The 26,215-nt window shown below is 37.4% G+C and overlaps 1 protein-coding gene across 2 annotated transcripts in view; it reads left to right on the top strand.

Moving 5' to 3' along the window:
* Positions 1-24,288, top strand: part of COL4A1 (collagen type IV alpha 1 chain) — a 128,089-nt gene extending 103,801 nt beyond the window's left edge. For both annotated transcript variants that reach the window (XM_032192592.1, XM_032192582.1), the window contains 16 exons: positions 821-960; positions 1,841-1,967; positions 2,074-2,154; positions 2,831-2,929; positions 3,426-3,476; positions 5,021-5,206; positions 5,895-6,028; positions 9,251-9,323; positions 10,005-10,076; positions 10,453-10,581; positions 11,998-12,096; positions 13,597-13,809; positions 15,086-15,263; positions 18,083-18,197; positions 19,187-19,359; positions 21,199-24,288. In XM_032192592.1, coding sequence (XP_032048483.1) covers positions 821-960; positions 1,841-1,967; positions 2,074-2,154; positions 2,831-2,929; positions 3,426-3,476; positions 5,021-5,206; positions 5,895-6,028; positions 9,251-9,323; positions 10,005-10,076; positions 10,453-10,581; positions 11,998-12,096; positions 13,597-13,809; positions 15,086-15,263; positions 18,083-18,197; positions 19,187-19,359; positions 21,199-21,280 — 1,952 coding nt within the window. In that variant the 3' untranslated portion in view covers positions 21,281-24,288. The remainder of the gene's footprint in view (positions 1-820; positions 961-1,840; positions 1,968-2,073; positions 2,155-2,830; positions 2,930-3,425; positions 3,477-5,020; positions 5,207-5,894; positions 6,029-9,250; positions 9,324-10,004; positions 10,077-10,452; positions 10,582-11,997; positions 12,097-13,596; positions 13,810-15,085; positions 15,264-18,082; positions 18,198-19,186; positions 19,360-21,198) is intronic.
* The last annotated feature ends 1,927 nt before the right edge of the window (positions 24,289-26,215 follow it).

Below are 26,215 nucleotides of genomic sequence, written 5' to 3'. Positions count from 1 at the left end.
TAACTGTTTGCAATATTTACAGTGCTTGAACTGTAGGCCTTGGGAACACTGCTTTTTTAATCTTATTATGATATACAAATAATTCACGTTAAATAGCTTCCTAACTTTCTACATGTGCGTCCTTTAGACAAATGTAAAATGATTATTTGTGCACCTCAAAGAAAGGACATATGTCAGATTTGTGTTTTTGTTGCAAGCAGGCAGTTTTTCAAGTGATCTCTGCCTGTCTGCCCGTCTCTGTCTCTGCCTCTGCTAAAGTGTGAAGTCCTTTAAGCTTCTTGTGTATTTTCCCCTTTTTAAAAAGCTCTGTGAGTTCCAGTGCATTGCACATTATTGATAAACTGTAATGCTCTGAGAGGAGTGTTGCTGGGGAGGGGAATGGAGAAGAACATATATCTCAATAAGAGAACTTTGTCTCCATTCAGATGGTCTTGTGCCTAATGTATTTAGGAAATCAAAGACAGAAGACTGAAGTGGGGGTGGGGAACAGAAAAAAACTGCTACGGCAGAGTTCCTTTGTCACTGCTTGTCTTGGTAGACATTTGTGAAATCAACATCAACTTTTAGACAAATAATATTTTTAGCAACAGTTCTGTTTACTATTAATCCAAGATTATAACCTTCTTTTATCAGGAGAGCTTATCTTCCCATAAAAAGACCCCTTTAGATGGTAAATCTCAAAAGTGAATTTATTAGCTATTGTAGGGAGTTGCTTTGTTTTTCTAGCTCTAAGTAGCTAAGGCAACCCTGAAAAAACATTGGCAACACTGCTAAGGTGCCACCAGCTCTGAAACACACATTTTTCCTTTTCTTTTACTAGGAACACCTGGAGAAAAGGGTCTGCCTGGAGTACCAGGTTCACCAGGCACACCAGGGTTCCCTGGGCAAAAAGGTGAAAAAGGAGACAAAGGAGCAGCAGGTTTTCCTGGAATTGGCTTTCCAGGGTCTCCTGGTGAGAAGGTATTTACACCCCTAGGGATTTAATTGTCTTGTCTCTGCTGAGTATCTTATCTGAAAAGATGCCTTTGGCCTTTAAGCTATGTAATCTCTATTTTCTATTATGCTCATTTAAATACTTGATGAGAAATTTGAATGGTGTGTATATGCACAGGTTTAGATGCATTCTGTTTGGTGGGACCATTGTGTTCAGCATTCGCATTTATTCTGTCTCTTTAGCTCATACTAAATTTACATTGCTAGAAATTTGGGGGAGGGGAAGAACTTTTAAAAACGTTAAGGAAATAAAATGAAATGGGCTTCATGCAAACAGAGTAAATAGGTGTACTGAAATACAGTAAATACATTTTTAAGATATCACTTTTTTCAGATTCACAATAAAATGCTCAAATATGAGTGGAAATACAACTGTATTAATACTGTCTGTAAAGTTAATTTCACTTCTAATACTATTCTAATAGGATTCTCATTTGTTTCACATTGCTTTTCCTAGTTATACAATGACACTAATCCTGAATTTATAAGTAAAAATAAAACTTAGTTACTTGGTAGCAAATTTACTGAAGATTTAGAAGAGATTTTTTTGAAGATGATTAAGTGTAGTAAGTTATGAGGCTAATTTGGAAAAGCCTTTGTAAAATCTATTACAAAGATGCAGAGAAGACTTGTCATTTTCATATGTAGTTATTAAGCAATTTCTAAAGAGTCAGTACTTCTGATAGTGCTAAATTTAATCTTAAATTGTTTCGTTTCTAAATGGAAAAAAGAGTGAAATTCTTTATAAGTCCAAAAGATAAGAGGGGGTTACATCTACCATTTTCAAATAGTAAAAGGTGTTTCACAATTAATGTGTGGATTTTATAATGTGTGCTGCTTCTTCTAGGGAGAACCTGGAAGAACGGGTAGTCCAGGTTTATCTGGAGACAAAGGTGAAAAGGGAAATATAGGAATTCCAGGAATACCAGGTGCCCCAGGTCCCAAAGGATCTCCTGGCATGGCAGGATTTCCAGGTAAGTGTTCTTGAGTTAATACAACAGAAAATGCAGTGCAAAAGTTATTGTCAAACTTACAGGTTCATATGCTGGATATTTCTGATGTCTTCTTGCTTTTTTTTAGGGAGCCCTGGCCGCCATGGAGAAAAGGGTGAAAAAGGACTTCCTGGCTTAAGTGGCATCCCAGGTTTAAAAGGAGAACCAGGTAGAAAAGACATATAAAATACTAAATGCTACTTAAAGTATTGTTTATCTCCAAGCCGTATCTCAAAGAAATAACATGATCTACTACCTTCATTCTGGCTCAGATGTTTCCTCTTAGATTTGTTCATTTCATAAGTGAACAAAACACTATGCTGTTTCCCAAGTAAATCTGAGTCAGTGTAGTATAGGGCTAGTACTTCTTTTGTAGTGTTAGTGGAAGAGATATTACTACCTTCCTCAAGACTGGTTATTACTATAGCCACAGATGTTAAAGAGAGAGTAGAGTAATTCCATTGTTGTCAGGACTATAACAACATTTTTGAACATTGAACCTTGTATTCTTAGTTTACTGGCTGAAGGATACATCATCTCATTGGACATGGACCATGCTATTCACAAGTATTTGCAGGAGTTTCTATGCTCTAAACTCACTGAGATGTGTGATAATTAACTATATGAAAATCTGTAGTACTTGAGCCCTGTCTCACACTAATTTAATTCAGAAGTAAGCTCAGAGAAAAGTCACACTTCGGTCATTATGCAATAAATATTTGGTCTTTGTGGGAGCAGAAGAAAGAACAGGTTAAGTTTTTCATTAGAGAAAAAAAAAAAAAAAAAAGTAAAAAAAAAAGAAATGATGATTCATAGTTGCAATGAATATGGTGATGATTTTTCAGGTGAACCTGGTGTTCCGGGTCCTGCTGGTTCCATTGGTCAGAAAGGTGAACCAGGTTATGATGGGATTCCGGGTGCTGCTGGCGCAAAGGGTGAACAAGGTACTGTGACTGTCATGTTACGTTGATGTGGTACAAAAACACACAGACAGACTACACAAGAGCAGCTGGGAGAAGGGTGTGCTGGTTTTGAGATTCTTTGGACTGGAACCTTTACAAATGTCTTGCAAACTATAGACTATCATCCATCTTTATAAAGTGGATTATATAGATTACACTGATTAAACTGTGTTTAATCGGTGTGATCGTGAAAGAATTTCTTTCACAAAAGCTGGTAATACTTTAAAGAAAATATATGTTTTGGAATTTCATTTTGCAAGTTAGCTGGGACATAATATCTTGTCTTTCCTCAGTGTAGAATTTTCAATCATGAATTACCCATTGTACTAAAAGCATTACCAATATGTAACAGTCTCTGCCCTGAAGAACTTTTTTCTAAACCACTTAGATTTTATATTTGCTGAATGGAGTTTTGTTTGTTTAGTTTAAATGTAACTGTAGTTCTGTCTTCTCATTTTTTGCTGCCTTTATATTCCAGGTTTTCCAGGTAGAGGATTTCCAGGATCTCCAGGTGCAAAGGGAGACAAAGGTAAAACTTCTTTAAACAAGCAGCTAACCTCCCTTCCAACATACTACAAATATAATTGTCATTCAGACATACTTTATGCTTCATTATTTTACATGCTATACCTTTTCAGAGCAGGCAGAAACTCAGAGGCTCAAATACTAATTTCTGTTACAGTGGAAGCATCTTGGACATGAGTTAGATATGCCCTAAAATAGGTAATTATTAATAGTGTGGAATTTACTGCAAGCTGTGCTGTGATGAGGTAATATAAATAACTCCCTTATTTGTGTGCTGTGCTTTTGATTCCAAGTATTTATGTTTTCCTACTAATTTTATAAGAATCAAAGTCTAGTGAAGCTTTATGCACTAGATAGCTAAAGACAATAATTTTGTTGCCAAGATACTACAGTATTTTATTTTTTTTACCCGAGTCTGTTGTACAGCTCTGATGCAATCATATTTGTTGCTAAAATAGGTGTTCTCTGTAGCTCAGTGGAGCATGTCTAAACTATGCACAGGAGCATGGTGCAGAGGTGCCAAAAATAAGAGACCAAGTGTGGTCTTACTGAAAACTGTTATAACTAGACTCAGGACTTACTAGCTTGAGTACAGGCACATAGCTATGACAATTTGAAGACCACTTTTGGTCTTCACAGATCTGTCACTACACTGTGAATGACTTGATTGGCTTGAGTCCATGCTTGTCCAAGGTGTCTGTATGCACCATGTTCCATTCTACCTGATAAGTATGTCCTAGATACTAGACTGCAGTAGACACAAACTCACAGCTCAGTAAGGCAAGTAAAATGCTAGACTATGAAACCACTTTTCCGACCCCACTCATCTCTTCCATTTTGTTAGCACAGCTCATTTAAAGAGAACTGGTCTTAGAGTAAATATATATACAACTGACATCATTTGTGTTCCAGAAGTATTGTAGTTCCAAAAAGCAAGTCCAGGATTTAAAGACCCCATTCTGTTTAGGCGAAGAGCTGGGAAAGTGTTCTTTATACATTTTATTTCTCGTATAGATTAGCTTGTATAAAATATATTATTTTTCTTCAATCATGATCGAAAATTCAACTAAATTGCAAATATTTACTATTTGTACAAGCTTGAAAATAAATACTAAGTTTTCAAATCTAGATCTTAGTAAACAAATTCTCTTCTTCTCCAAGAGCAAGTCTGTGTACTTACCTAAGCAAAACATCCATGACTCGCATATGACAATAATAATTGTAACAGAATAAGGATTTGAGGGCTTTGTTCCTTGTGAAGGGCTGACAGAGATGTTCATTTATTTTTATAGTGAATGAAAATAGTCCAATAATCAGTTTAGTTAACAAAAGGTCTGTCAGTTAACCTACTCTTTACCCCTCACTTTATGTCAATAATATAAAGGATAACACACTTTTCCTGAAGTTTTGCATTTTAATGCGAATATGTAAAGGTGAGGTCTATAATTTCTTAAGTAAAAAAGCTTACTATGAGTGGACAATAAGACAGAAGCTTTCATTGATGGTAATCCTTTCTCTAATCAAGTTTTGGGGGTTGTTTCAAAATAGGTGCGAAAGGCGATGTGGGTTTCCCAGGATCCCCAGGAAGTCCGGGGATACCAGGTCTAAAAGGAGAACCAGGATATGCTGGTCCACCAGGCCCTAAAGGCAACCAAGGTCTTCCTGGACTACCAGGAATTGCAATGGAGGGCCCTAAAGGAGACAGAGGACCCCAAGGCCAACCTGGCCTTCCAGGTAATTATTCTTCTTTGGTATTAATCTCTGTTAATCAATGCTAAACAGGTCTATTTATAATATAATCAATATTTCATATCCTTGTTTCTCCTCTTCTCAGAGACCAGGCAAAAGCTGTCATTCATAGGCAGCTTGGCATCATGTCCTGCAACAGACAGATATGATGTCCTCAGGGTGTTTGTTTTGACCAGAAGTCTTTCTGACATTGAAAACCTTGCCCTCCTATTTTCATGTGTTTTCCTCTGAGCTTTATTTACTGTTGTGGGGCAACCATAGCTGCATGTTCCTATGTCCTGGTGTGTCAATGTCTTTAAAAATAGCTCAGTGTGGCCTTACCTTGGCAGGTACTCTATGCTAGTGGTTAATGAGGAAAGTAGAGTAGAGCTGTAGTAAGTCTCTAGCACATTCACACCTGAGAACATACAATACGTTTTTCAGCTCATGTAAAACTCTCTACATTATTTTCCATCAACTACAGACAAAATAAATGATAGATATCCAGTCATGTGGGTGGGTATTCATATAGACCTCCCTGCAACAGATATTCCTACGTATTTTCTTGAAATGTTGTTATAATTACTTCAATTATGCCCATCTGTAGTTTGAGCCAGCTCATCCTCCTGCAGGTACTGCTTTTGTACAGAACAAATTTTGCCACTAAATACGTTCTTCCTCTTCTGGTTTATAGGTTTACCAGGTCCAATGGGGCCACCAGGGCCACCAGGTCTGAAAGGGGCCAAAGGAGAGCAGGGGAGCGAAGGCTGGCCTGGGACTCCTGGAGGTCCAGGAGTCAAAGGTGATCCAGGTTTCCAGGGTCTGCCAGTAAGTTACTTTCAGCACACTATCCAGACTTGTTGAAACCTGGTTCTTGTAATTAATGGATATATTTCTTCTTCAAAATAATGATACTTTATGCTCAAGGTGCCTTTGGACTTACTGTTGATAGTGTAAAGTCAGTTTCAAAACATTTTAACTCTCTCTTTGAAGGCTACGTACCAATGATCTAGTGAACTAGTGAGCTAGTGAACTTATTAAGAAGACATTTATAGACAACGAATGATAACATTCAACACCCAGAAAGTAATTTACAATGTATTAACAGTACAGGATGGCTGCAGTACATCCATAAATCCTGCAAATGTATTAGTAATTAATTTTAAAAGTTGCTTATTTAAAAATAACTTGCCTTCTGAAAATATCCAAACTGCTTGGTTATGATATGAAACCTTTCAAACAAAGTGCACTTTCTGTACTGTAAGTAATGAGATATAGCTGCTGATTTAGAAATACAAGCAGGAAGTGCTGTTAATACATTGTTGTCATATATTTTTCATTTTTCCTGATATAAAACAGTCCCTTTTCTGTGTATTAGGGAGAATTAAGAAAAATAGGGCAGACACACAGAATAGATGGTACTCTATACTTTCTCTCTCAGAGTGTCTGCCTTCTTTTTCCACAGTAGAAAATATATTCTGTATTTTAACTTGTCATTTCCGCTGTCCTACTAAGAAAATAATAATAAAATTATGGAAGAAGGGATAAGAAAGTAGGTAAGTATGACTCAGCAATTCATAATGTATATAAGGAAGGAAGACTCAAGAAAAAGGTCCTGGTGAAAAAACAAGATACTGATAGTGGACTTAAAAGATCAGATTCTTGATAATGCAAAGATCTATTGCAACCTTTTCTGCATCCAGGAGTCAGAAGGGACACCTTCTGTCTTAGAGAGCATTGTATCATAGTAGTTATGAAGATAGTAAATTTCAAGATAACATTCTTTTTCTATTCATTTCATTTCTATTCATTTCTATTTCAAGATAACATCTTCATTGACGACCTTAATGAGGGAATAGTGTCTGCCCTCAGCAAGTACGCCGATGACACAAAGCTGAGAGGAGTGGCTGACATGCCAGAAGGCTGTGCTGCCATTCAGCAAGACCTGGACTGGCTGGAGAGATGGGCAGGAATAAACCAAATGAGATTTAATAAGAGTCAGTGTAGAGTCCTGCACCTGGGAAGGAACAACCCAATGTATCAGTACAGGCTGGGGGACGACCTGCTGGAGAGGAGCTCTGAGGAGAAGGACCTGGGGGTCCTGGTGGATGACAGGTTGACCATGAGGCAGCACTGTGCCCTTGTGGCCAAGAGGGCTAATGGGATCCTGGCATGCATTAAAAGGAGCGTGGCCAGCAGGTCAAGGGAGGTGATCCTCCCCCTCTGCTCTGCCCTGGTCAGGCCTCACCTGGAGTACTGTGTCCAGTTCTGGGCTCCCTGGTACAAGAAAGACAGGGATCTCCTGGAAAGAGTCCAGCGGAGGGCCACAAAAATGATACAGGGCCTGGAGCATCTTCCCTATGAGGAAAGGCTGAGAGACCTGGGTCTGTTCAGCCAGGAGAAGAGAAGACTGAGAGGGGATCTCCTCAGTGTATATAAATATCTGAGGGGTGGGGGACAGAAGGACGTAGCCAACCTCTTCTCAGTGGTTTGTGGGGATAGGCTGCAAGTTAGAACACAGGAAGTTCTGCACTGACATGCGAAAGAACTTCACGGTTAGGGTGACGGAGCACTGGAACAGGCTGCCCAGGGAGTTTGTGGAGTCGCCTTCTCTGGAGATATTCAAGGCCTGTCTGGACACCTACCTGGGCAGCCTGCTCTGAGGAACCTGCTTTGGCAGGGGGTTTGGACCAGATGATCTTTCGAGGTCCCTTCCAACCCCTACAGTTCTGTGATTCTGTGATTCTGTGATTCTGTGATTCTGTGATTCTGTGATTCTGTGATTCCCATATACTTTCCGTAATTCAACAATTTGAGGGAAGTTCTAAAGCTTTTCACAGGTTAATATTCTACTCCAAGACTACCTGTTTTTTAAGAATGAGAAATGCCAGAAGATTTTGTTTCTTGTCTTTGGTCAGAACAAAATGTTTTACTCCTTCAAGAAATAACACTCCAAGGATAGGATTTCTTTTGTTTAGCTTTGGAAATCTTACTGCTGACATCCATTTTTGAGCTAGCCATCTCTTCTCCCTTTATAGGCAGTGAAAAGAATTAGGCATTTGTAGGGAGTCATTCTTCTCACCTTAATATAAACATCTAATCCAAGTCAGTTGAAAAATCACCTTTGTGTGTGTTCATTCTATTGCTATTGTAACATGAGATTATTTCCCAACATTAGTGTTATTTTTCACTGAGTACTTAATTCACATCTCCAACAGGTTATGTAGCAAAGGGTCTTTGTTTCTTACCGCCACATGTTTTACACTATGTTATATAGCAGACTCTCATTGCCATGTTGCTTCATACTAGGGTTAGCAATTTGTTGGGGAAAACTCTAAGGTATTCTTAAAAGCTTTTTGCACACGATGTAATAGACAAAAGAAAAAAAGGATGTTGGCCGTCAGTTAAGTGACTGTTTATAGTGTCTTTAGAAATATAGGTTTGATTTTCCTTGAAGTGAAGCTATGATGAATTTGTCATTAATTTCAGTGGAGCAGTTTTTAATAGTGAAGGCCAGAGGAGTATTTCACATTATGTTTGAAGAGTTTAAGTCCTTATGTATTTTAGCCCTATTGAAAGATGAAAGTCTTCAAAGGATTATGAATTCTTGAGTACATTTAATTTCATTCCATGTGTCAATGTAGAAGTTTTTAAGTTTGCTGTGGTTTAGAATTACCCTGTGTGATTATCCTCTGGGGATAACCGTCCTCTGGGGATGCACTGAATTTATTTTTTTAAATTGTAATAATCAGTGCTTAGTGAAGCTTTTCATAACAGTATGGTCTATGGTTGAAGACCTTTATATTACCTATATTACTTGTGAGACACCTTATTCTGATCTAGTATTTTGTAAGGCAAAAAATACTTTAGTAATGTGACAAACTTGTTCATGCAGGAGCAGCTTCTCCTCTAATAATTGTAGAGAAGAACCATTAAACTTAATTCTTCCCTCTTACTAGTTTTTCATATATTTTCAAAAATAAATTGCCTATTTGAGAGTTATATTGTAATAGTGTAGGATAACTTTGCTTCACTTTCTCTTTTGTACAGGGTAGTCCAGGTTTACCAGGAGATATCGGTCAAAAGGGTGATCTAGGGCCTCCAGGAGTTCCAGGAGTTCCAGGTGAGAAGAAACTTTGCCCTAAAAAGCATGCAAAAATTGTTTTTTCATATCCTTCCTCTCTCTCTCTCTCAAAAAAAAAAAAAAAAAGTGGACTCTGTGTTACAAAGTAATGCAAGCAGAACATTGAAAGCTGTGTCAAAAAATACATGAGAAGAATATTGGGATTTTTATTCAAGTTTTTTTTTTTTTTTTTGCTGTTTCCTTGTTGTCTTGCTTTGGCAATTTTAAGTGCATACTTGCTTTAGAAGATGGGCGTAAAATCAATTTTTTGGACCTTACCAGTCAAGAACCATCAGGATTTTCTTGAGAGTGGGAGGGGCAAGTGTTATTTGTTATTTGAGGAAACATGGGTTCAATATATCTCCATTGTTGACTAAATTGTTGTTATTGTCACCATCACATACATGAAAACACTCTGTGTATAAAAAATGCAATTGCTAATAGAAAAAAAATCTAATTTAAAAAGATTATTAATTAAGAAAAATTTGTTTTCAGTCACCAGTTCTTTGGTGACTTAGTGCATTTGTTTTTATGTTTGTTCTTGAAAACAGTTTAAAAGTACTTGTTTGAATAAAATCATGGCCCTTATATGATCATGAGTTCACCCATGATAATTCTGAATATGTCCTTCCAAGTAGAGAAATTATTCAATACTCATGTAAACATTTCCTTTGACTTCAGGTCCAAAAGGATCTCCAGGCTTCCCAGGCCTTAAGGGTGAGCGAGGTGACCAAGGTCTTCCTGGATCTAAAGGTATAATGCAAAGACATACTTTTTTTTTGTTTCCAGATTTTGTTGTTGTTAAAATGGTTATTTGTGACTAATCAATGTACATCGCCTCCCACGGTTTTATTAGGCACAAAAAGGTAGAATCTGAAAACAGATATCGTGGTATCAGCATCCAAATATTCAGATTAGGTTTTAGTATTGGGTAGCTTTGGGTGGAGTATTGTTTTTTTTTTCTTGAAAATCAATATTGAGGATTTTTTTATTATTATTATTAGAGTCTTTAAATGGTAGTAGAAGGCAACGTTGTTTTCCAGTTTTATTTATTTATTTATTTATTTATTTATTTATTTTTAATTATGCCACTTTACATATGTTTTGTTTTGCTTTGTTAATTTTCTAGGTTTACAAGGCCCACCGGGCCCACCAGGTCCTTTTCAGCTTATCAAAGGAGAGCCTGGTTTACCTGGCCCTGTAGGACCAGTTGGTCTCAAAGGGTTCCCAGGACTTCCAGGTCCCAAAGGACAGCAAGGTGAGAAAATTTGTAATTTGCCAGTAGTAATGCAAAAATATGCCAGTGTCAGGCTAGACACTAGAATATTTTTGGTATAATGATACCCAGCTTTGTATACTCCGCTCAAATTATGTTGGACAAGGAGGAAGAGCGTACTTCTCTTTGAAGCTTATCCAAAGGAGTACCAGAAACAGATGCCTTCCTTGTGATTTTTATAAGCTTCCTCTCTGTACTCATCACATAGGTATCTAAGATCAGTGGTAAGCAGGATGACCTGCATCATTCCCCAGAATGTATTTGGTTGAGTGTCTTCTGTCTTTAGTGTTTAATCCAAACTTAATTACTGTGTATCTCTGAGAGAAAGCAAACCTAAGGAAAAACACCTTGATCTTGGAGTGGAAAGTGCTCCCTGCGGAACCTTGTTCTGCAGTTCTTGACTTCCTCTCTTAGCCCAAACATTGCAATATTTAAAAGAAAAGGTGAACTGCAAAAATTTGACACAGAGAATAAGGGAATGGAGCAAAAGCTTATGTGAAAGAAATGCTGACACAAGGGTATGTGTCCTTCAGAATGACAGGGCATGGAGAGTGAGAGCTCACATGCATTCTTCAGCTATTAAGATTTTAAGGGACAGCTTTCTTCCTGGATATTTATGAGAAGGTGATGGAGAACTATGGTGGAATATAATTAATATTTTATTTCTAATTAATACAATATGTAAGTTTGTTCTAGAAAGTAGAGTTAAAACCCTGCAAAGACCATTAGGAAATAGCTGTGAAATAATCTCAGTGATTAAGCACAGCATGGTTTGCTTGTATGGGATCTGTTGCTGTTCTCTAGCAGTCAGTTCCATAGAATAACAGAAAACTGCCTTTTGAGTGATCACTAAGAGGACAGCTGTGACTAATTAAAGCTACTCATCTGCCACAGAAAGGTTGGTATGGTGCCAATCGTGTCAGCTTATTTTTAGCAAAGTCATAGTTACTGAGTTTATATAGTACTCAGAGCATCCGCTGATGTGGAAACTGATGAAGGGAAGACATAATATATGTTTGAAAACCTGTTTGGGAAGAAGAAGTTAAGAGAATACTGATTTTCCTGCTGTTCGTGACCCTACTTTTTATGGTCTTCTTTCGAAGGAGTCATGTAACAAGTAGCAAGAGATTGCTGTCCTTCCTTTTCATATTCCAGGCAAATGCTAGTGTTTTAGAAACACACACACACTACTTATTTTTTTTTTGCCCTTCTCTACTACAGTTATTTTGCCTTCAGTAACCCACATATTTCCTCTAGATATTGAAGTATGCACTCTGAATCTGAATGAGCTTAGTCTGTGCTGAGGTGTGACAGCACTGTACACGGTATCAAAAGACAAAAAGTCAGAATTAACATGGAGTAACATCCAGTAATAACTATTTCTTTTTTTTTAAACAGGGATGACAGGACCTTCAGGTGTACCTGGACCGCCCGGTAGTCCAGGGTTTGATGGCAAACCTGGGCAAAAAGGAGAAGTTGGTCCTTATGGTCCCCCAGGTAAGTCCATGAGTTTTTTGAAGACTTCTTAGAAAAATAATATAGATTAGGTGTGAAAATATGTAATCTCGGTTTCCTTTCCTTTCCTTTCCTTTCCTTTCCTTTCCTTTCCTTTCCTTTCCTTTCCTTTCCTTTCCTTTCCTTTCCTTTCCTTTCCTTTCCTTTCCTTTCCTTTCCTTTCCTTTCCTTTCCTTTCCTTTCCTTTCCTTTCCTTTCCTTTCCTTTCCTTTCCTTTCCTTTCCTTTCCTTTCCTTTCCTTTCCTTTCCTTTCCTTTCCTTCCCTTCCCTTCCCTTCCCTTCCCTTCCCTTCCCTTCCCTTCCCTTCCCTTCCCTTCCCTTCCCTTCCCTTCCCTTCCCTTCCCTTCCCTTCCCTTCCCTTTCCCTTTCCCTTTCCCTTTCCCTTTCCCTTTCCCTTTCCCTTTCCCTTTCCCTTTCCCTTTCCCTTTCCCTTTCCCTTTCTCTTTCCCTTTTCCTGGACTGAAAATGAGAGGTATAACTGAGAGAGAAGGAAACCTGTCTGTGTATATTCTTTCATATAAAACGCGTTTTGATACCTAGGAAATGTCTGCTGTTTGCATTACATTACAAGTAATGAAGTAATGCTTGCTTCAAGTATAAGTAATGAACAATTTTGTAGATGTTTCTCCCTCAATCATACAACAGAAATTAGCATTTGAGACATTGGTAAATCTACAAATCAAGGTCACCTGTAGGTACTACTGGGCAAGCTTGAGGACCTTGTGATATTAATATAAGCCTTTCTCTGTGTCTGCAGATCTATCCCTTTCCTGCAATTGATAAAAAAGGAATATCTTTGTTTCCTTCTATATAAAGGCTGTAAATTCCCCACAGTGTTCATTGCAAAGGGGAGAACATTATCCTGCACACAGAATCAATCTTTTGTCTGAAGTTCCACTTCCATTACCAAATTTATATGCCTGTATTATTTATACATATGTAATATAGTATAGTACGTTATATTTATATATGTAAGTATACATATATAAAGGGGGCTCATAAGAAGGACAGAGAAAGACTTTTCACCAGGGCAAGAGAGGAATGAACTAGATGATCTTAAAGGGTCCCTTCCAAACCATAACATTCTATGATGAGAAAGAGAGACAAAGGATAAGTAATAAAGTCACAATATCACTGCAGATATTGTTACTTCCACAAATTTACTGACATCTGAGTGTTTCAACTTCGGTCACAAAAGATAAGTTTTAAAAATTGTGATATATTGTGAACAGGTCAGTTTTTGTTTTGTTTTTGTTTTTGTTTTTTTCTGATGTTAATGACTAGCTGGGAAACACCGATTAATGAGATTCCATTACTTACTGTATAATTTCAGCCCTGTTAGAATTCAAAATATTTTTGTCTGTAGATGCTCTCTAATGCATTTTAGTAACAATGCAAATAATGAATCAATGATCACTGCTACCTGAGTCTCTGGTAGCAGACAGTGTCTGTAGAGATAAAAGGAGATTCTCTGTATTGTAGGGCCCAGAGGATTCCCTGGTCCACCTGGTCCTGAAGGTTTGCCTGGGGCTATGGGCCCACCAGGTGCAGCATCTGTTGCTCATGGCTTCCTTGTTACCAGACATAGTCAAACCATTGAAGAACCATTATGTCCTTCGGGAACAAGGCTCATTTATCATGGCTACTCCTTGCTTTATGTACAAGGCAATGAAAGAGCACATGGCCAAGATCTGGGTAAGTAGAGACCAAATTAGAATTCAATTAAAACTCATTATAAGCGTTTCTTTCATTTGTAAAACTGTATTGAACAGAACTGTATAATTATTCTTGGGTAGCTGGTTCTTTATGCTCTCTGGGTTGGTACAAATAATAGGTTGGTTTATAGGAGGATAGGTGTCATTTTATTTAAGAAAGGTTTTATCAAAGCCTTTGGCATGGTCATTCATAGGATGCATATAGACAAATCAGTGAGATATGGGTGGCTAAGTGGATGGTAAGATGCATGGAAAATTGGTGGGTTGAGAGAAGAACCTCAAGTCTAGTAAAGACAAATGTGAAGTAGCATCCCTATGATGAAATAACTCCCTGCCACAGAACAGACTGACTGCTATTTCCAGTAGCAGTAGTAGAGACTGCTACAAAGCAGCATCACACAAAAGGGCCTGGGAGTCCTGGTGAGCAACATATTGCATATGAGTTAGCAGTGTGCCCTTGCAACGACTACTCACCTCCCTGCTGCCAAAACTGCTAGGCTTTATTGGCCAAAGTACAACCAGCAAGTGAAGGGAAGTGATTCTTCCCCTCTATTTGGCAGTTGTGAGATGAGGTCTGATATATTGTGCCTAGGACTTGGGCCTTCCAGAACAAGGAAAATACTGATATACCAGAGTGAATACAAGAGCTGACTACTAAGATGGTTAGTGGGGGCTGGAGTATGAACAGTCTGGTGGAACTGAATTTGCTGAGCTGTAACTGAAATTTAAGGAGAAGCTTTTACTGATGTCTATAGCTACCTAATGGAGGGGGGCATAGAAAAGGTGGAGCTCAGACTCTTCTCAGAGGAACTCAGTGATACTAGAAGAAGCAATAGACACAAGTATGAGATATTCCAGTGATATATATAAAGAAAATACTTTTCACCATAGCTGTGCTCAACCACTGGAGCAGGAGCCCAGGGACGTTGCATCTCTCTATTTGGAGACACTCAAAACTCTGGCTATGGACCTGAGCAACCTGATCTAACTGGCAAGGGGTTAGGACAGGAGACCTCTAGAGATCTAGTCCAATCTACATTATTCTGTGATTCTACAGGAAAGATTAGGCTATTCCTTCCCTTGCCCTATTCCTTCACTCTGAAACTAAGAGAAGTCACTCCCTCTGAGAAAGCTGGGCCCTCCAAAGCAAATGCGGTTTTAAAATGTTTTGGAGTTGCTACTGAAATATTTATTGGGCAACTGGCAATGTTTTAGCAAAAATGGACTAACTAGCAACCTTTGACTTAACATTTCAGGCACGGCAGGAAGCTGTCTTCGTAAATTTAGTACTATGCCTTTCTTATTCTGCAATATCAACAATGTATGTAACTTTGCATCAAGGAATGACTATTCCTACTGGTTGTCCACGCCTGAACCCATGCCAATGAGTATGGCTCCTATCACTGGGGAAAATATCAGGCCATTCATCAGCAGGTACAGTATCATAAAATGAGGAAGCCTGTGAAAGTCATATTTTCTTTCAAAAGACTTGTATTCTATATGTTTTTATTTCCTCCCTTTAAATTTAAAGTTTGAGTTGTTTTGGTGAAATGCTTCAGAGTACATGTATTCAGTTTAGACTTTGATCAAAAATAAATCCATCTTGGAGGAATCCCAAACAAATGAGGTATTCAGTTTTGAGTCTAATTTAAACAAAAATATTTACTTTGAAATTATGTTTTGTGATATACATTGAAGGAGAAAAAGTTCTGAATTTATTCACAATTCCTGTCCAAAACAATTCTTTTTTTCACTATCCATAGCTAGAAGCTTTTCAGGGCTCAGTTTCCTTTCATTTGCAAATGGTAGCATTATTTATCATACAGTAGAGTGCCAGGCAGGCTTCTTGCATTGCTTTGGATAGACTGCTTGAATACAGTCACTACTATCTGCCTTATAGGAAACAGTTGCAAAATCATTAATCTATTTTTCAATAAATCCAGATTCTCAGCTAGCAGAAATTATAGCACTTATATTGGATGTAAGTGTTGTGCATCAATCCAACATGTTAAAATTCTGGTCCATCTCAAGGTTGCTAGCAAAAAAAACATCCTGGCATAATAGGCCTAGTGCTGAAGGCAGAGGGGTGAGCAAAAGTGTGGTAAACTGTACCACTGTCATTAAGAGTCTGACAAAGGAAGCTCCAGCTAAAAACTTTGATGATAATCAGTAGATCTATGTGTTACTAAGATTCCCATCATTGCTTCTAATGTGTATCAGCAATTTTGGTTACTCTTCCTGCCATATAAAGTGGATAGGAATGGAGGGTGTTGGCAGTGCTTCCTCAGGCTGGTATATACCACCTAAGGGAAAGGACAGTTAACATCATCTGAAGGTTGTAGTCTTGACATATTGATATGTTCAAAAAACCTGCTTCATCGTATCGTACTGCAAAATATTTCATATTTATTTTGCATAGTAGAATCCATTGTGTATCTGTAGTTGTACTCTGTACTCTAATAATGGTTTAGTGGCAAATAAATATATATGCCTTGAAAATTAGATGGGCAGATTGAGGCCAAGATTCTCAAAAGTGACTACAGTTTTTGTTGGTCTTACATTTTTGGTTGTTAATTTGATATGAATGGAAAGGGTTTGACTTTCAGAAAGATTCAAATGACCAACCAATAGAAATTCATGTTCCTTTTATGACATCCATAGTCAAGCACCCAACATTTTGCACCTTTGACTATCACTCTGGAAAATTTTCCTCAATGAGGTAACTAGCAGTATTTTGCTTTATTATGCATATGGAGTAGTTTTTATACCATGAAAATGTATATGTATATATGTAAAGGTGTGTGTGGGGTGTATATATATCTGTATATATATACATTATCTATGCTTATTTAGATATATGAGTTTTTCTCCTTTTAGCCATGGCAAAGAGTGACATAATTGCTGTACACATTTTTTAAAACCAGCAAGGAATCTGAGAAGACTATTCTTTTAATTTATTTTACTAGCTGAAATCTTTAAACTAACAGTTTCCCCTGACCAAAAGTTGAAAAGGCATAGAAGTATTACTTGCTGCCTTGGGTCATGAGACTTCTTTTCATGTATACTGAAATACCAGTAATCTCTTGAAGCAAAGCAGAGCTCCAAGAATAGAGGCAACTTTTACATTCTTTTAACTTACTCTTTCATTGATGTTTTTCTAAAATAACTGTTTTGCTTCTGCGCTAAAGATGAAGGCAGTAGGTATGAAAGCAGTCTTCACAAGTCAGAAATAGAAGGCTTTCATTCTGAATTCCTTTGCTTTTGTGCATTTTCCAGAATCCAGCTTAATCCATTTTGCACTTGATTTATTATTTTTTTTCACAGCTTTGATAATAATATTCAGACTGTGTACTGCCAGGTATTTGGTTTGCATCATTTTCATCATTGCTTACTGCAGTAGCCAGTTCAGGAGTTGTACAAGAAAAAAATGATTGTATCTATTGAATTCCTTACTACCAGCCTCAATACCATAATTGTCAACCCAGCTCACATTTCTTATAATTCTCCTGTGAAGTCATGAGTGGTCTTTGGATTATTCAGTAACCTAGCAGTTCTGAGACACGACAAATTTATCTGAAGCAAAAGAACTGCTGCAGTGTAGCTTTCAAAGAGTTGCTTTCAGGTATGTTATTCAGTTACATTGCTAGAAATCTCTTACAGGAGATAAAGACCACAAATGTAAATAAAAGCCATTTTTAAGGAAAACGCATAGGGAAGAGTCTGTGTTACATTAGATTAGCAGCGATTGTCTTTGTAAGACATTTTCCACAGAGATGGCTTTCTCTCTGGAAGCCACTCTGAGCTATGTTTAGGATGATGAATTGCTGTTATTTGTCTCTGATCACAGTAGACCACTTTATAAGTGATACCCGCTGCGTTGCAATGTTAGGCTATTTGCCTCTCATGTTCACGACATTGAGCACTTTAAGAGCACTTTAAGAAACAGTACAAATGGGACTAGCAAAAGACAAATGCATTCAAATATTCAGATAAGTCTCTTGTTCTGAGCTCTTAGGAAGGCTAGTATGAGTAATACTCGATTCTTAAGCAGTCCCTAAGTAAATGAGAAACAAAAAAGAAACAGGTATTTTTCTAAATGAAATGCTTGGATTTTTGCCTTGCTTTTTAAGGTGACAACATTTTTGATTCAAACTTTCTTAATTAAAGTAATTTCTGAAAAAAAAAAAAAAAAAAAAGAAAAAGTTCAGTCTTAGTAGAGTGCATGTATCTCATTTGCATCTTGGTCTTTCTAGATGCGCTGTGTGTGAAGCCCCTGCTATGGTAATAGCTGTTCACAGTCAAACAATTCAAATACCACCATGTCCTGAAGGCTGGAGTTCACTTTGGATTGGTTACTCCTTTGTCATGGTAAGTGCGCTGAGCTGAGAAACTATGTGTTTGATGCACACTCCTGCTCTGGGAAAGTTCATACCTGACTCTGTCAGTTTAGGTCTCAGGAAGGCATTAGACCTCTACCCTTTCTGTTGATTTTAAAAGGATTTGGGCTAATTACTAAATGAGAATAATGCAATAGCATTTTCTTGTTAATTTTTTGGGAAATGCACACAGCATGCTGTCTTGTTTGCAGCTCCAACAAAGGATCCAAGTGTTGAATAAAGAAGCAAATAAGCATAATTGTCTACCGTTCTTCCTATGCTGCATCAGCTTCCTGAGTACAGCAGTGTTGTGTTGCCATACTTGTTCCCATTTTTTTGATAAATAAGCCTTGAGTTTTCAACTCGTATTTTCTGCCTTTCATGCCGTTTCCTCAGCTGTATCTATACTAGTAAAATAAACAGGGCCAGGGAATGGTCTGAAAAGCCAGTCCATAGCTCTCCATAGTGGTTAGTTGTTAGCATGCTGTCATGCTCACAGCCTATAACAGCCACTCTCTCAGGTGTGGTGTGGGCATGATCTGAGACAGTGTGGGTCCAGAGGTGTGAGCACTTGGCAGTGGGAAAGAGGTCACTGTGATGTGGGGAAGGAACTAGGTTTAACTATTCAGATATAAACCATACTGGTCTGGTATGGACCTGAGAGACGGCCATGCCCTTTGGCTACTACATGGATATCTTGGGTCTTACTGTCAGTCCTGAAAGATTTCTGTGCATAGAGCTGCCCTGAGGTTGGTGTTGGTGGTGTGTTGTGCTGCCATTAAACTAATCAGGCTGGTGCCACCTCAAGAGCCCTGCAGCTATGCCCTCTTGCTCTTCCCTGAGCAGAAGGTCAAAACAGCAGACAGACACAACAGAGGACATGGAGGGCATGTGAAGAAATATTTGTGCAAGAGTTAATAAATGTTGCAGCAGAAGAGACGAAAAGTTCCTTTCTCACTGATGTTTTTTTCACTTTCCTAGCACACCAGTGCTGGTGCTGAGGGCTCTGGCCAGGCCCTGGCATCTCCTGGTTCCTGCCTAGAGGAGTTCCGTAGCGCTCCCTTCATTGAATGCCATGGCCGGGGCACCTGCAATTATTATGCAAATGCTTACAGCTTCTGGCTTGCCACTATAGAGAGGAATGAGATGTTCAAGTAAGTTCATGATTGATTTATCAGTATTTGAGACTCAGTCAAACCTTGTCATTGAATAACAGAAGTATTGTTTGAGTGTAATACATGGTTGAAGTACTGGCTCTACCTCAGCATGCTTATTATGTACAGTTAGTGATTTCATAGCAAAAAGGAAAAATGGTAGTAGTTTTGGGGGGGAATGAATGAGTGTATTCACATTTGTGAACGAGTGTATTTACAGACATTGGTGTTTACAATTTGCCATTTGCACTTGGCATTTTACTCTTCAGAATTATCTAAAATGTTTGCATTTCCACTATTTTGACTGTATTCGTTGAATTGTAACTGGGATAGGCTGAAATTTTGATTGAAATCAACTCAGACTATACCATTCTCTCTAGTGAATGTTAACCTGTAATAGAAACACAGGAAATTAATGCAGACGTTGACCATGGAGAGGGAAGAAACTAAGCGAGCTGAGAAATTGTTTACCTCTCCACAATGATGGAAGAAGTATGTCTGAATAAAATGCAAAGGCAGAGACCCTAGGTATTTCTTCAGTCCTGCTGAGGTTCTAATTTCAGGAATTAAGTGCTAGTAGGCTTCGTTCTAGACTCCTGCACATAACTGTATTTTTCAATGTGGTCTCATTTGTTCCATCCAAATTTTATTAGCTATTAGTGTATAGACGAGTTCCCAGGTCTGCAAAGTTTACCCGATTAGCAGGCACTCCTCTGGAGCACAGGCAAACATCTTCTTCTACAGAAGTCCAGGCTGCCATTTTGCATACCCTTTATCTGTCCATGTCTTCTACATGTGAATGCTCATCAGCCTGTCTCAGCCAAAACAAAGCAGGCTGATTAGCCAGTTTTGACTGTTTGTCTATAAAATAGTTGTCAAGTAAGTAGGTGGAAAAGTTGAGCACCATGACTGACAAACACTGGGGCTGTGATAATCTAATCATCAAGAAAAGTTTCTACTGAAAGAGCCCATGTGCCAACACTGGAGTGAGCACTAGCTCCCTAGGAAGGAGGAAAGCAGGTCAGAGGAAAATTTAGAAGAGTCAGCACTACAATTGTTTGTATTCATTGAGTTCTATTCAGAGACGTCTCAACTTCATATCCTTTTCTGGCAACAAACTTTATCTCAAATTGCTAAAATAACCCCAGATTAAGATAACTGTTCTGCTATTGTAATCCACAAGTACTCTTCAGTGTCCCATACACTCACAATCCTTTCTCAAGAAAAAAGTCAAATGGAAGCACACTTTTGTCTGAAAATGTTTTATTTCCGGTTGTTAGGAGTAACTCCTTATGACATGTTAACCACTAAAGATTTTGTTTTGTCTTTCTGTATCACACCACTTCACACACACCATTTCCTTTGCTTGGTCTTCATTATTCTGCAGTCACAAGGATTACCAGAAACTCATAAATAGTCAAATGTCTCCCATTTCCTTGCCCAACTTTTCTTTTCTTTACTTTATTTATTTATTTATTTATTTATTTATTTATTTATTTATTTATTTATTTATTTATTTTAATGCCTAAATTTCAGCATGTTTTCAAGCTTCTGTCTAAGCAGGTAGTTCCTTCTGCTTAAGAAAACCTTCAGCCTAGCGACAGAATTCTAAATTAACTGAAAGTGGACGATGTTTGTCGGTAATCCTGTGATAGTTTGTGGTTTAGGCTTGTGAGTGAACAAAGAAATCAAAGAAATTAGGGATACCTTCTTAATTCAGCACAGCTTGAAGAGGCACTTGGTGGCATGCAAAGTTTGCCTTGTAAATTGTAAACCTGAAAACTGACTGTTTGTATTAACAGTTTTTAATGGGTCTTCCCTTTTCTTTATTTGTAATAGGAAACCGACTCCGTCAACTTTGAAAGCAGGGGATCTGCGCTCAAACGTTAGCCGTTGTCAAGTCTGTATGAGAAAAACATAATGACTTTTGAATTTCAACTAATTTCACACAATATGGTGCTATTTGTTTAACAGCAATGAAGCCTAGACATATATCATATGTACCTCATTGTTGTCCAATATGAAAACAGTAAAGTGCCTTTTAGGAACTTGCATAACTAACACACACTGCTTTACTGGCCCTGTCCTTGCTGAAGAAGAAAAGAGACAACAAAGATAAGCTTCAAATGTTGACATGCCAAATGGCACTTTTGATCAAAAAATATATATTTTTTATATAAATGCAATGCACTGATAGAATAAAAAGTCAGCATTCATCCAGAAAAATGCAAAGGTGCTAGGAGGTATGCAGTTCTGCCTTATACTGTTTGACTCCCCTTTCTTATTCTTGTATTATATATTTAGACTCATTTTTCTTCCCCAGATAAGTTTGTTGTTACCATTATTTAGGTGTCTCAAAATCCCACACTCTTGGGTATGTACTTATTGTTCCTGTACAAAGCAATACTAATGTAAAAAAAAAAAAAAAAAAAAGAGTTTTGGGATTACAGACTGTGGTTAACCATCTTTTCAAAGCATAGATTGCCATCCTGCAAACCTTTGCTTCTGTTGTAGTCCTTAGTGCTATTGGTTTTAATGGGACTACATCTGGAAGAGATTGCCAAATTGGGTTCACATATAGGCAAGTAAGTGTTTCTGCTATGTTGGTACTATGCAGCTTCTTTATGCAGTAGAACAAACTTTCCTGTGGAATAAAGAATGATCCAGCAATGATCAAGAAAAAATATATATATAAATATTATAGTAATTTATATAGATATCAACCATTAGGCTTTGAGTTTACCATTTTGAAAAGAAGCTTACAAAAGTTTTCTTCTTTTCAGTGTCATAAATTAGATGTTAAATGCCAAAATATGATGTGAAATGTTCATTTTACATAGGTCATTTCAATGCCAAAGTTGCAGATACTGAACCCAGGTTAATAGCTATTTGTGTTTATTATAGTAAATCCTGCTTTGAGCTTATAGTCTTTATTCTGTATTTAATGTTTTTCAGGGTTTTAAACACTACTCACACACTGAATGACTTGATATTGAAAAGGATAAGGCCTTAATTTTGTTAATATTGTGCCAAAAAAATCTTCAAAGTAGCCTCAAAAATATTTCTAAAGGATTTCTATGCAGCAATAACAATGTTTGAGCACATCAGCATCCAAAGGTGTTTTACAGTCTATAACCATGAAAATACCAAAAGATTTTTGCAAATGTCAAGGCCTTTGTGTAATTTCTTAAATGTGTATTATATCTTAAGAGTTCAAGTTTGTAATAAAACTATTTGTGTAAAAAACAAAAAAGCAGAAGAAAAGAAAAAAGTTTTTACTAATTTGTTATTAGCATTCATTTACAGCAATGAATTAATTTTGAATAAGCCACCAATAAATGCACAAGCTTAATGCAATCACAGATTATTTTTGTTTTGCACATCTTGCAGATGTACAAAGCATCTTCAAAAGGGGAAAGCAGGACACTGTACTGACACCTCAATTGTTACTGTGTAAGAACTGGTACTGATAGACAAAGCATGGATTATGCATCTGTTACTGAAATGTGTTTGATGTTAACGTGTTACAGAAATACTCAAACTTCATTTTAGCTTATGGGAAGCAGTCAAGATACAGATTCTTTTCACTCTTCCTTTGAATTTTTCTAGACAAAATGGAACTAAATTGTACAGGGTGAAAATCAAAATATCTGATATAATTTTGCTTGTAAGCAATGAAGGTGAATCTTTGCTCAGGTTGTCTGAAGAGGAAATGGGCCGTGATATCTTTTTCCTTGGCAAAAGCACATACTTTGTTAATGTTGCATATTGTTTTCCCAAATTCATGGGTAGGCTGCTGCTGCTGCTGTTCTGATCTCACTTTCACTTAAAATCCTTGAGAACGTTGGCTGGCCAAATGACTGAGTACCCCTGAACAGAAATTGGCCATTTCCTTCAGTTCTGAGTCTTTCTCACATGGAAGAGTTCTGACAGATGATCCTTTCATTTATAAATGACCAGTCCTCACAAAAGTCCTTTACCAGCCTATGAAGTACAATAATGTGTTTCTGTCCAATCAGCTTGGTGCAGGGATTTCCAAAGTGCTATATGTTTTTCAGAGGAAGAGGAGAATAGAGGGTGATTCCAAACAGAGGGTGATTCTTGTTGTCTAGGAGGCAGACATTCAGCCTTCTCCATCTTAGAGGATCCAAGCTACTGGTCAGACATCTTAATTGCACTTTACAGTTTATCTCCAAGGGGTTATCTCAGCTAGGGATTTAATTTGATTGGTTCAAATCACCTCAGAACTGATAGATGGTTGATTTTTCAAGTCCTACATGCATGTTGGAATCAAATTTGTGCATAAGAAAATAATTGCCTTTGCTGGTAAAGGGACTACTCATTGCAGCTGGGTGTGTACTAACCTGTATTTCCTTAAATGGGAGCATTTTGGAAACAAGGTCCTTTGGAAAAGAAAAAAAAAATAAATCAAAAAACATTTGAACTATAGTTTTATGTCATACTTACCTAGTAGGAATTATTTATTCCATAACCTCCAGCTCTTAAAATGACCTCAACCTCTGTAATGCTAGATATGCTGTTTCTACTTAAATCAATGAGTAAACTTTTCAGTGGTTATTGAATATAAATCAGATCTCCTGAAAATATTGTGAATGCTGGATTTTGATGCCCAGCATGAGGAAGAGCCCACATACAATTGCAGAACAATTGTGAAATTCTTTCTTACTTTCAAAAGTCTGTAAGTATCCCATATTCAGTCATTCTTGGCCAGCTTTGTTGCTACAGTACAGTTCATTGTGTGAACAGGCAACTGCAAACACATAATTTGTTAAAATTGTCTTGCATAATCTTAAATTTCAGGAAAAAGCTTTCTTAAAGAAGTACAGCTTGTTTAGTAGGCCTGACTGTTTTTGAATGCAGTACTTGAAAAGTAACTTTAATGACCCAAATAAATACATTTCTAAAACAGCAGGTGGTGCCCTTGCTCTCTTTATGCTAAGAGTGGTACTAACAACTTCAACAAATAATGTGTTCTCCAGTTCACCAAAATGTAAAGCAGGGTGGCAGTTCTCTGCTTTCCTGAGTCTCTGTCTTTATTCCTACATGTTCTATTCACCAGCAATTTTCTTTTTCAAATATAGGTAAAGCAGTGTTCAGTAAAAAAAAAAATAAAATAAAAAAGGCAGATTCTAAAACCAGGCAAAATAAAAATAGAGTAAAATGAAATAATTTGTTTCAAAATATATATTTGATTATCTCTTAGCCTGTGTATCTTTTCTGGCAGATGCACATTCAGTTCATAATTATATATCTTTTTCTTTCATAGTGGTAACTTGCTTGATAAAACACGTTTTCCTCTTTTTCTCTTTCTCTTTCTCTTTCTCTTTCTCTTTCTCTTTCTCTTTCTCTTTCTCTTTCTCTTTCTCTTTCTCTTTCTCTTTCTCTTTCTCTTTCTCTTTCTCTTTCTCTTTCTCTTTCTCTTTCTCTTTCTCTTTCTCTTTCTCTTTCTCTTTCTCTTTCTCCTGTCTTCTTCAGGTCTCCTGAGAGCAGTATTCCCTTGTTATGATCCCTGAAACAAGATTGTATTGAAGCCATATCTTTTTACATCTGAAATCATAAACCTGTGTGACTTTCTGAGAGTTCCTTTTCTGCCTTTCATGTTTTACAAATCTGGAGTAATCTACACTATTTACACAAGACAAAACATCAAGCATCTGTAAAACACAAGGCCCGGCACTTGGGTCCCAGAAGACCCACTAAACACAGTAAGCAGAAAATATGGCACCTGGCACAAAGAAAGACCCCTGACAATTTGATATGTTGGTATCTCTAATAATGATGATCATCAGATAATATCTGCGTGTGGGCATTCAGGTGGAATTTGGTGTCATTTTTCTTGATGCTGCAGTGGAGTTACCTCTGTCTTTGGTGTTTACATAGCAGCAGCGATGTGTTACTCGCTGTATTTCTACCTATTCATACAGAAATAATCTTTCCTATGAACTTCACATCCTGAATTAGATAACACAGTGAGAAAACGAGACCAGCATGGATGCTTAAATGCATACCTCAGGCTTGGGCTAATGCTGAGACTAGTGATGGACTGGGATATAATTAATCATTATTAAGAAAAGGTATTCAGTGACCAAATGGAAGCATTCAGCCTCTCTGTTTTCAGGCTGAGGTAAGAGTGTGCAGAAGAGGAAATTGTTCCATCCACCCACTAGTTATGCTATCGTTTATTTAAAATGAACTCAATATTACTTGTAAATGTGTAATATTGGTGAGATATGCACAGTCTGATTATAAATCAAAAATAATATGCAACCATTTTTATTGCTAACAGCTGAGCAAGAAGCACATACTCTTTGTGAAAGATGTGCTAACAGTCAGAAAGACCTCAAAAATAATTTCCTGGAAACAAGCAAACAAACAAAAAAAATTGTTTTTGTGTGGTAAAGATGCTTCACCCAGGCTTACTGACACCACCTTTTGTCTTCAGATCCCACCATAAAGGGGATATGTCTGAATTGAATATTCTTACTTATATGTTGATTTCTAAATATTTAATCCTTTCCAATTTCTTATTGTCTTGAACCCAAAGAGAACAGAACATTGCTTTTAGGTAAACAATCAAAAGATTTACAAATGCCTGAATACCTTAGTTGTACATACATTAGAAAGCTGCCTTCATTTTCTTCTGGCTATACGCCATCAGCTATATTTATTATAATTGGCATGCAGAGGACAGAAGACTTGACAGAGTGAAAGTTATAGATGGAACATGATCATTTGATGCTCTGTCAACTTCTGTCTCGCCTAAGAAAATGTTACATTTCATGCAGAATTGTGGCAGGCTTCATTTGTCATCTCAGCTCCATGAAGTATGATTTAC

The sequence above is a fragment of the Aythya fuligula genome, chromosome 1 (assembly GCF_009819795.1).
Source record: "Aythya fuligula isolate bAytFul2 chromosome 1, bAytFul2.pri, whole genome shotgun sequence".
Taxonomy (NCBI): Eukaryota; Metazoa; Chordata; class Aves; order Anseriformes; family Anatidae; genus Aythya; species Aythya fuligula.
The sequence above is the reverse complement of the archived record's forward strand: the minus strand, read 5'-3'. Positions and strand labels throughout refer to the sequence as shown.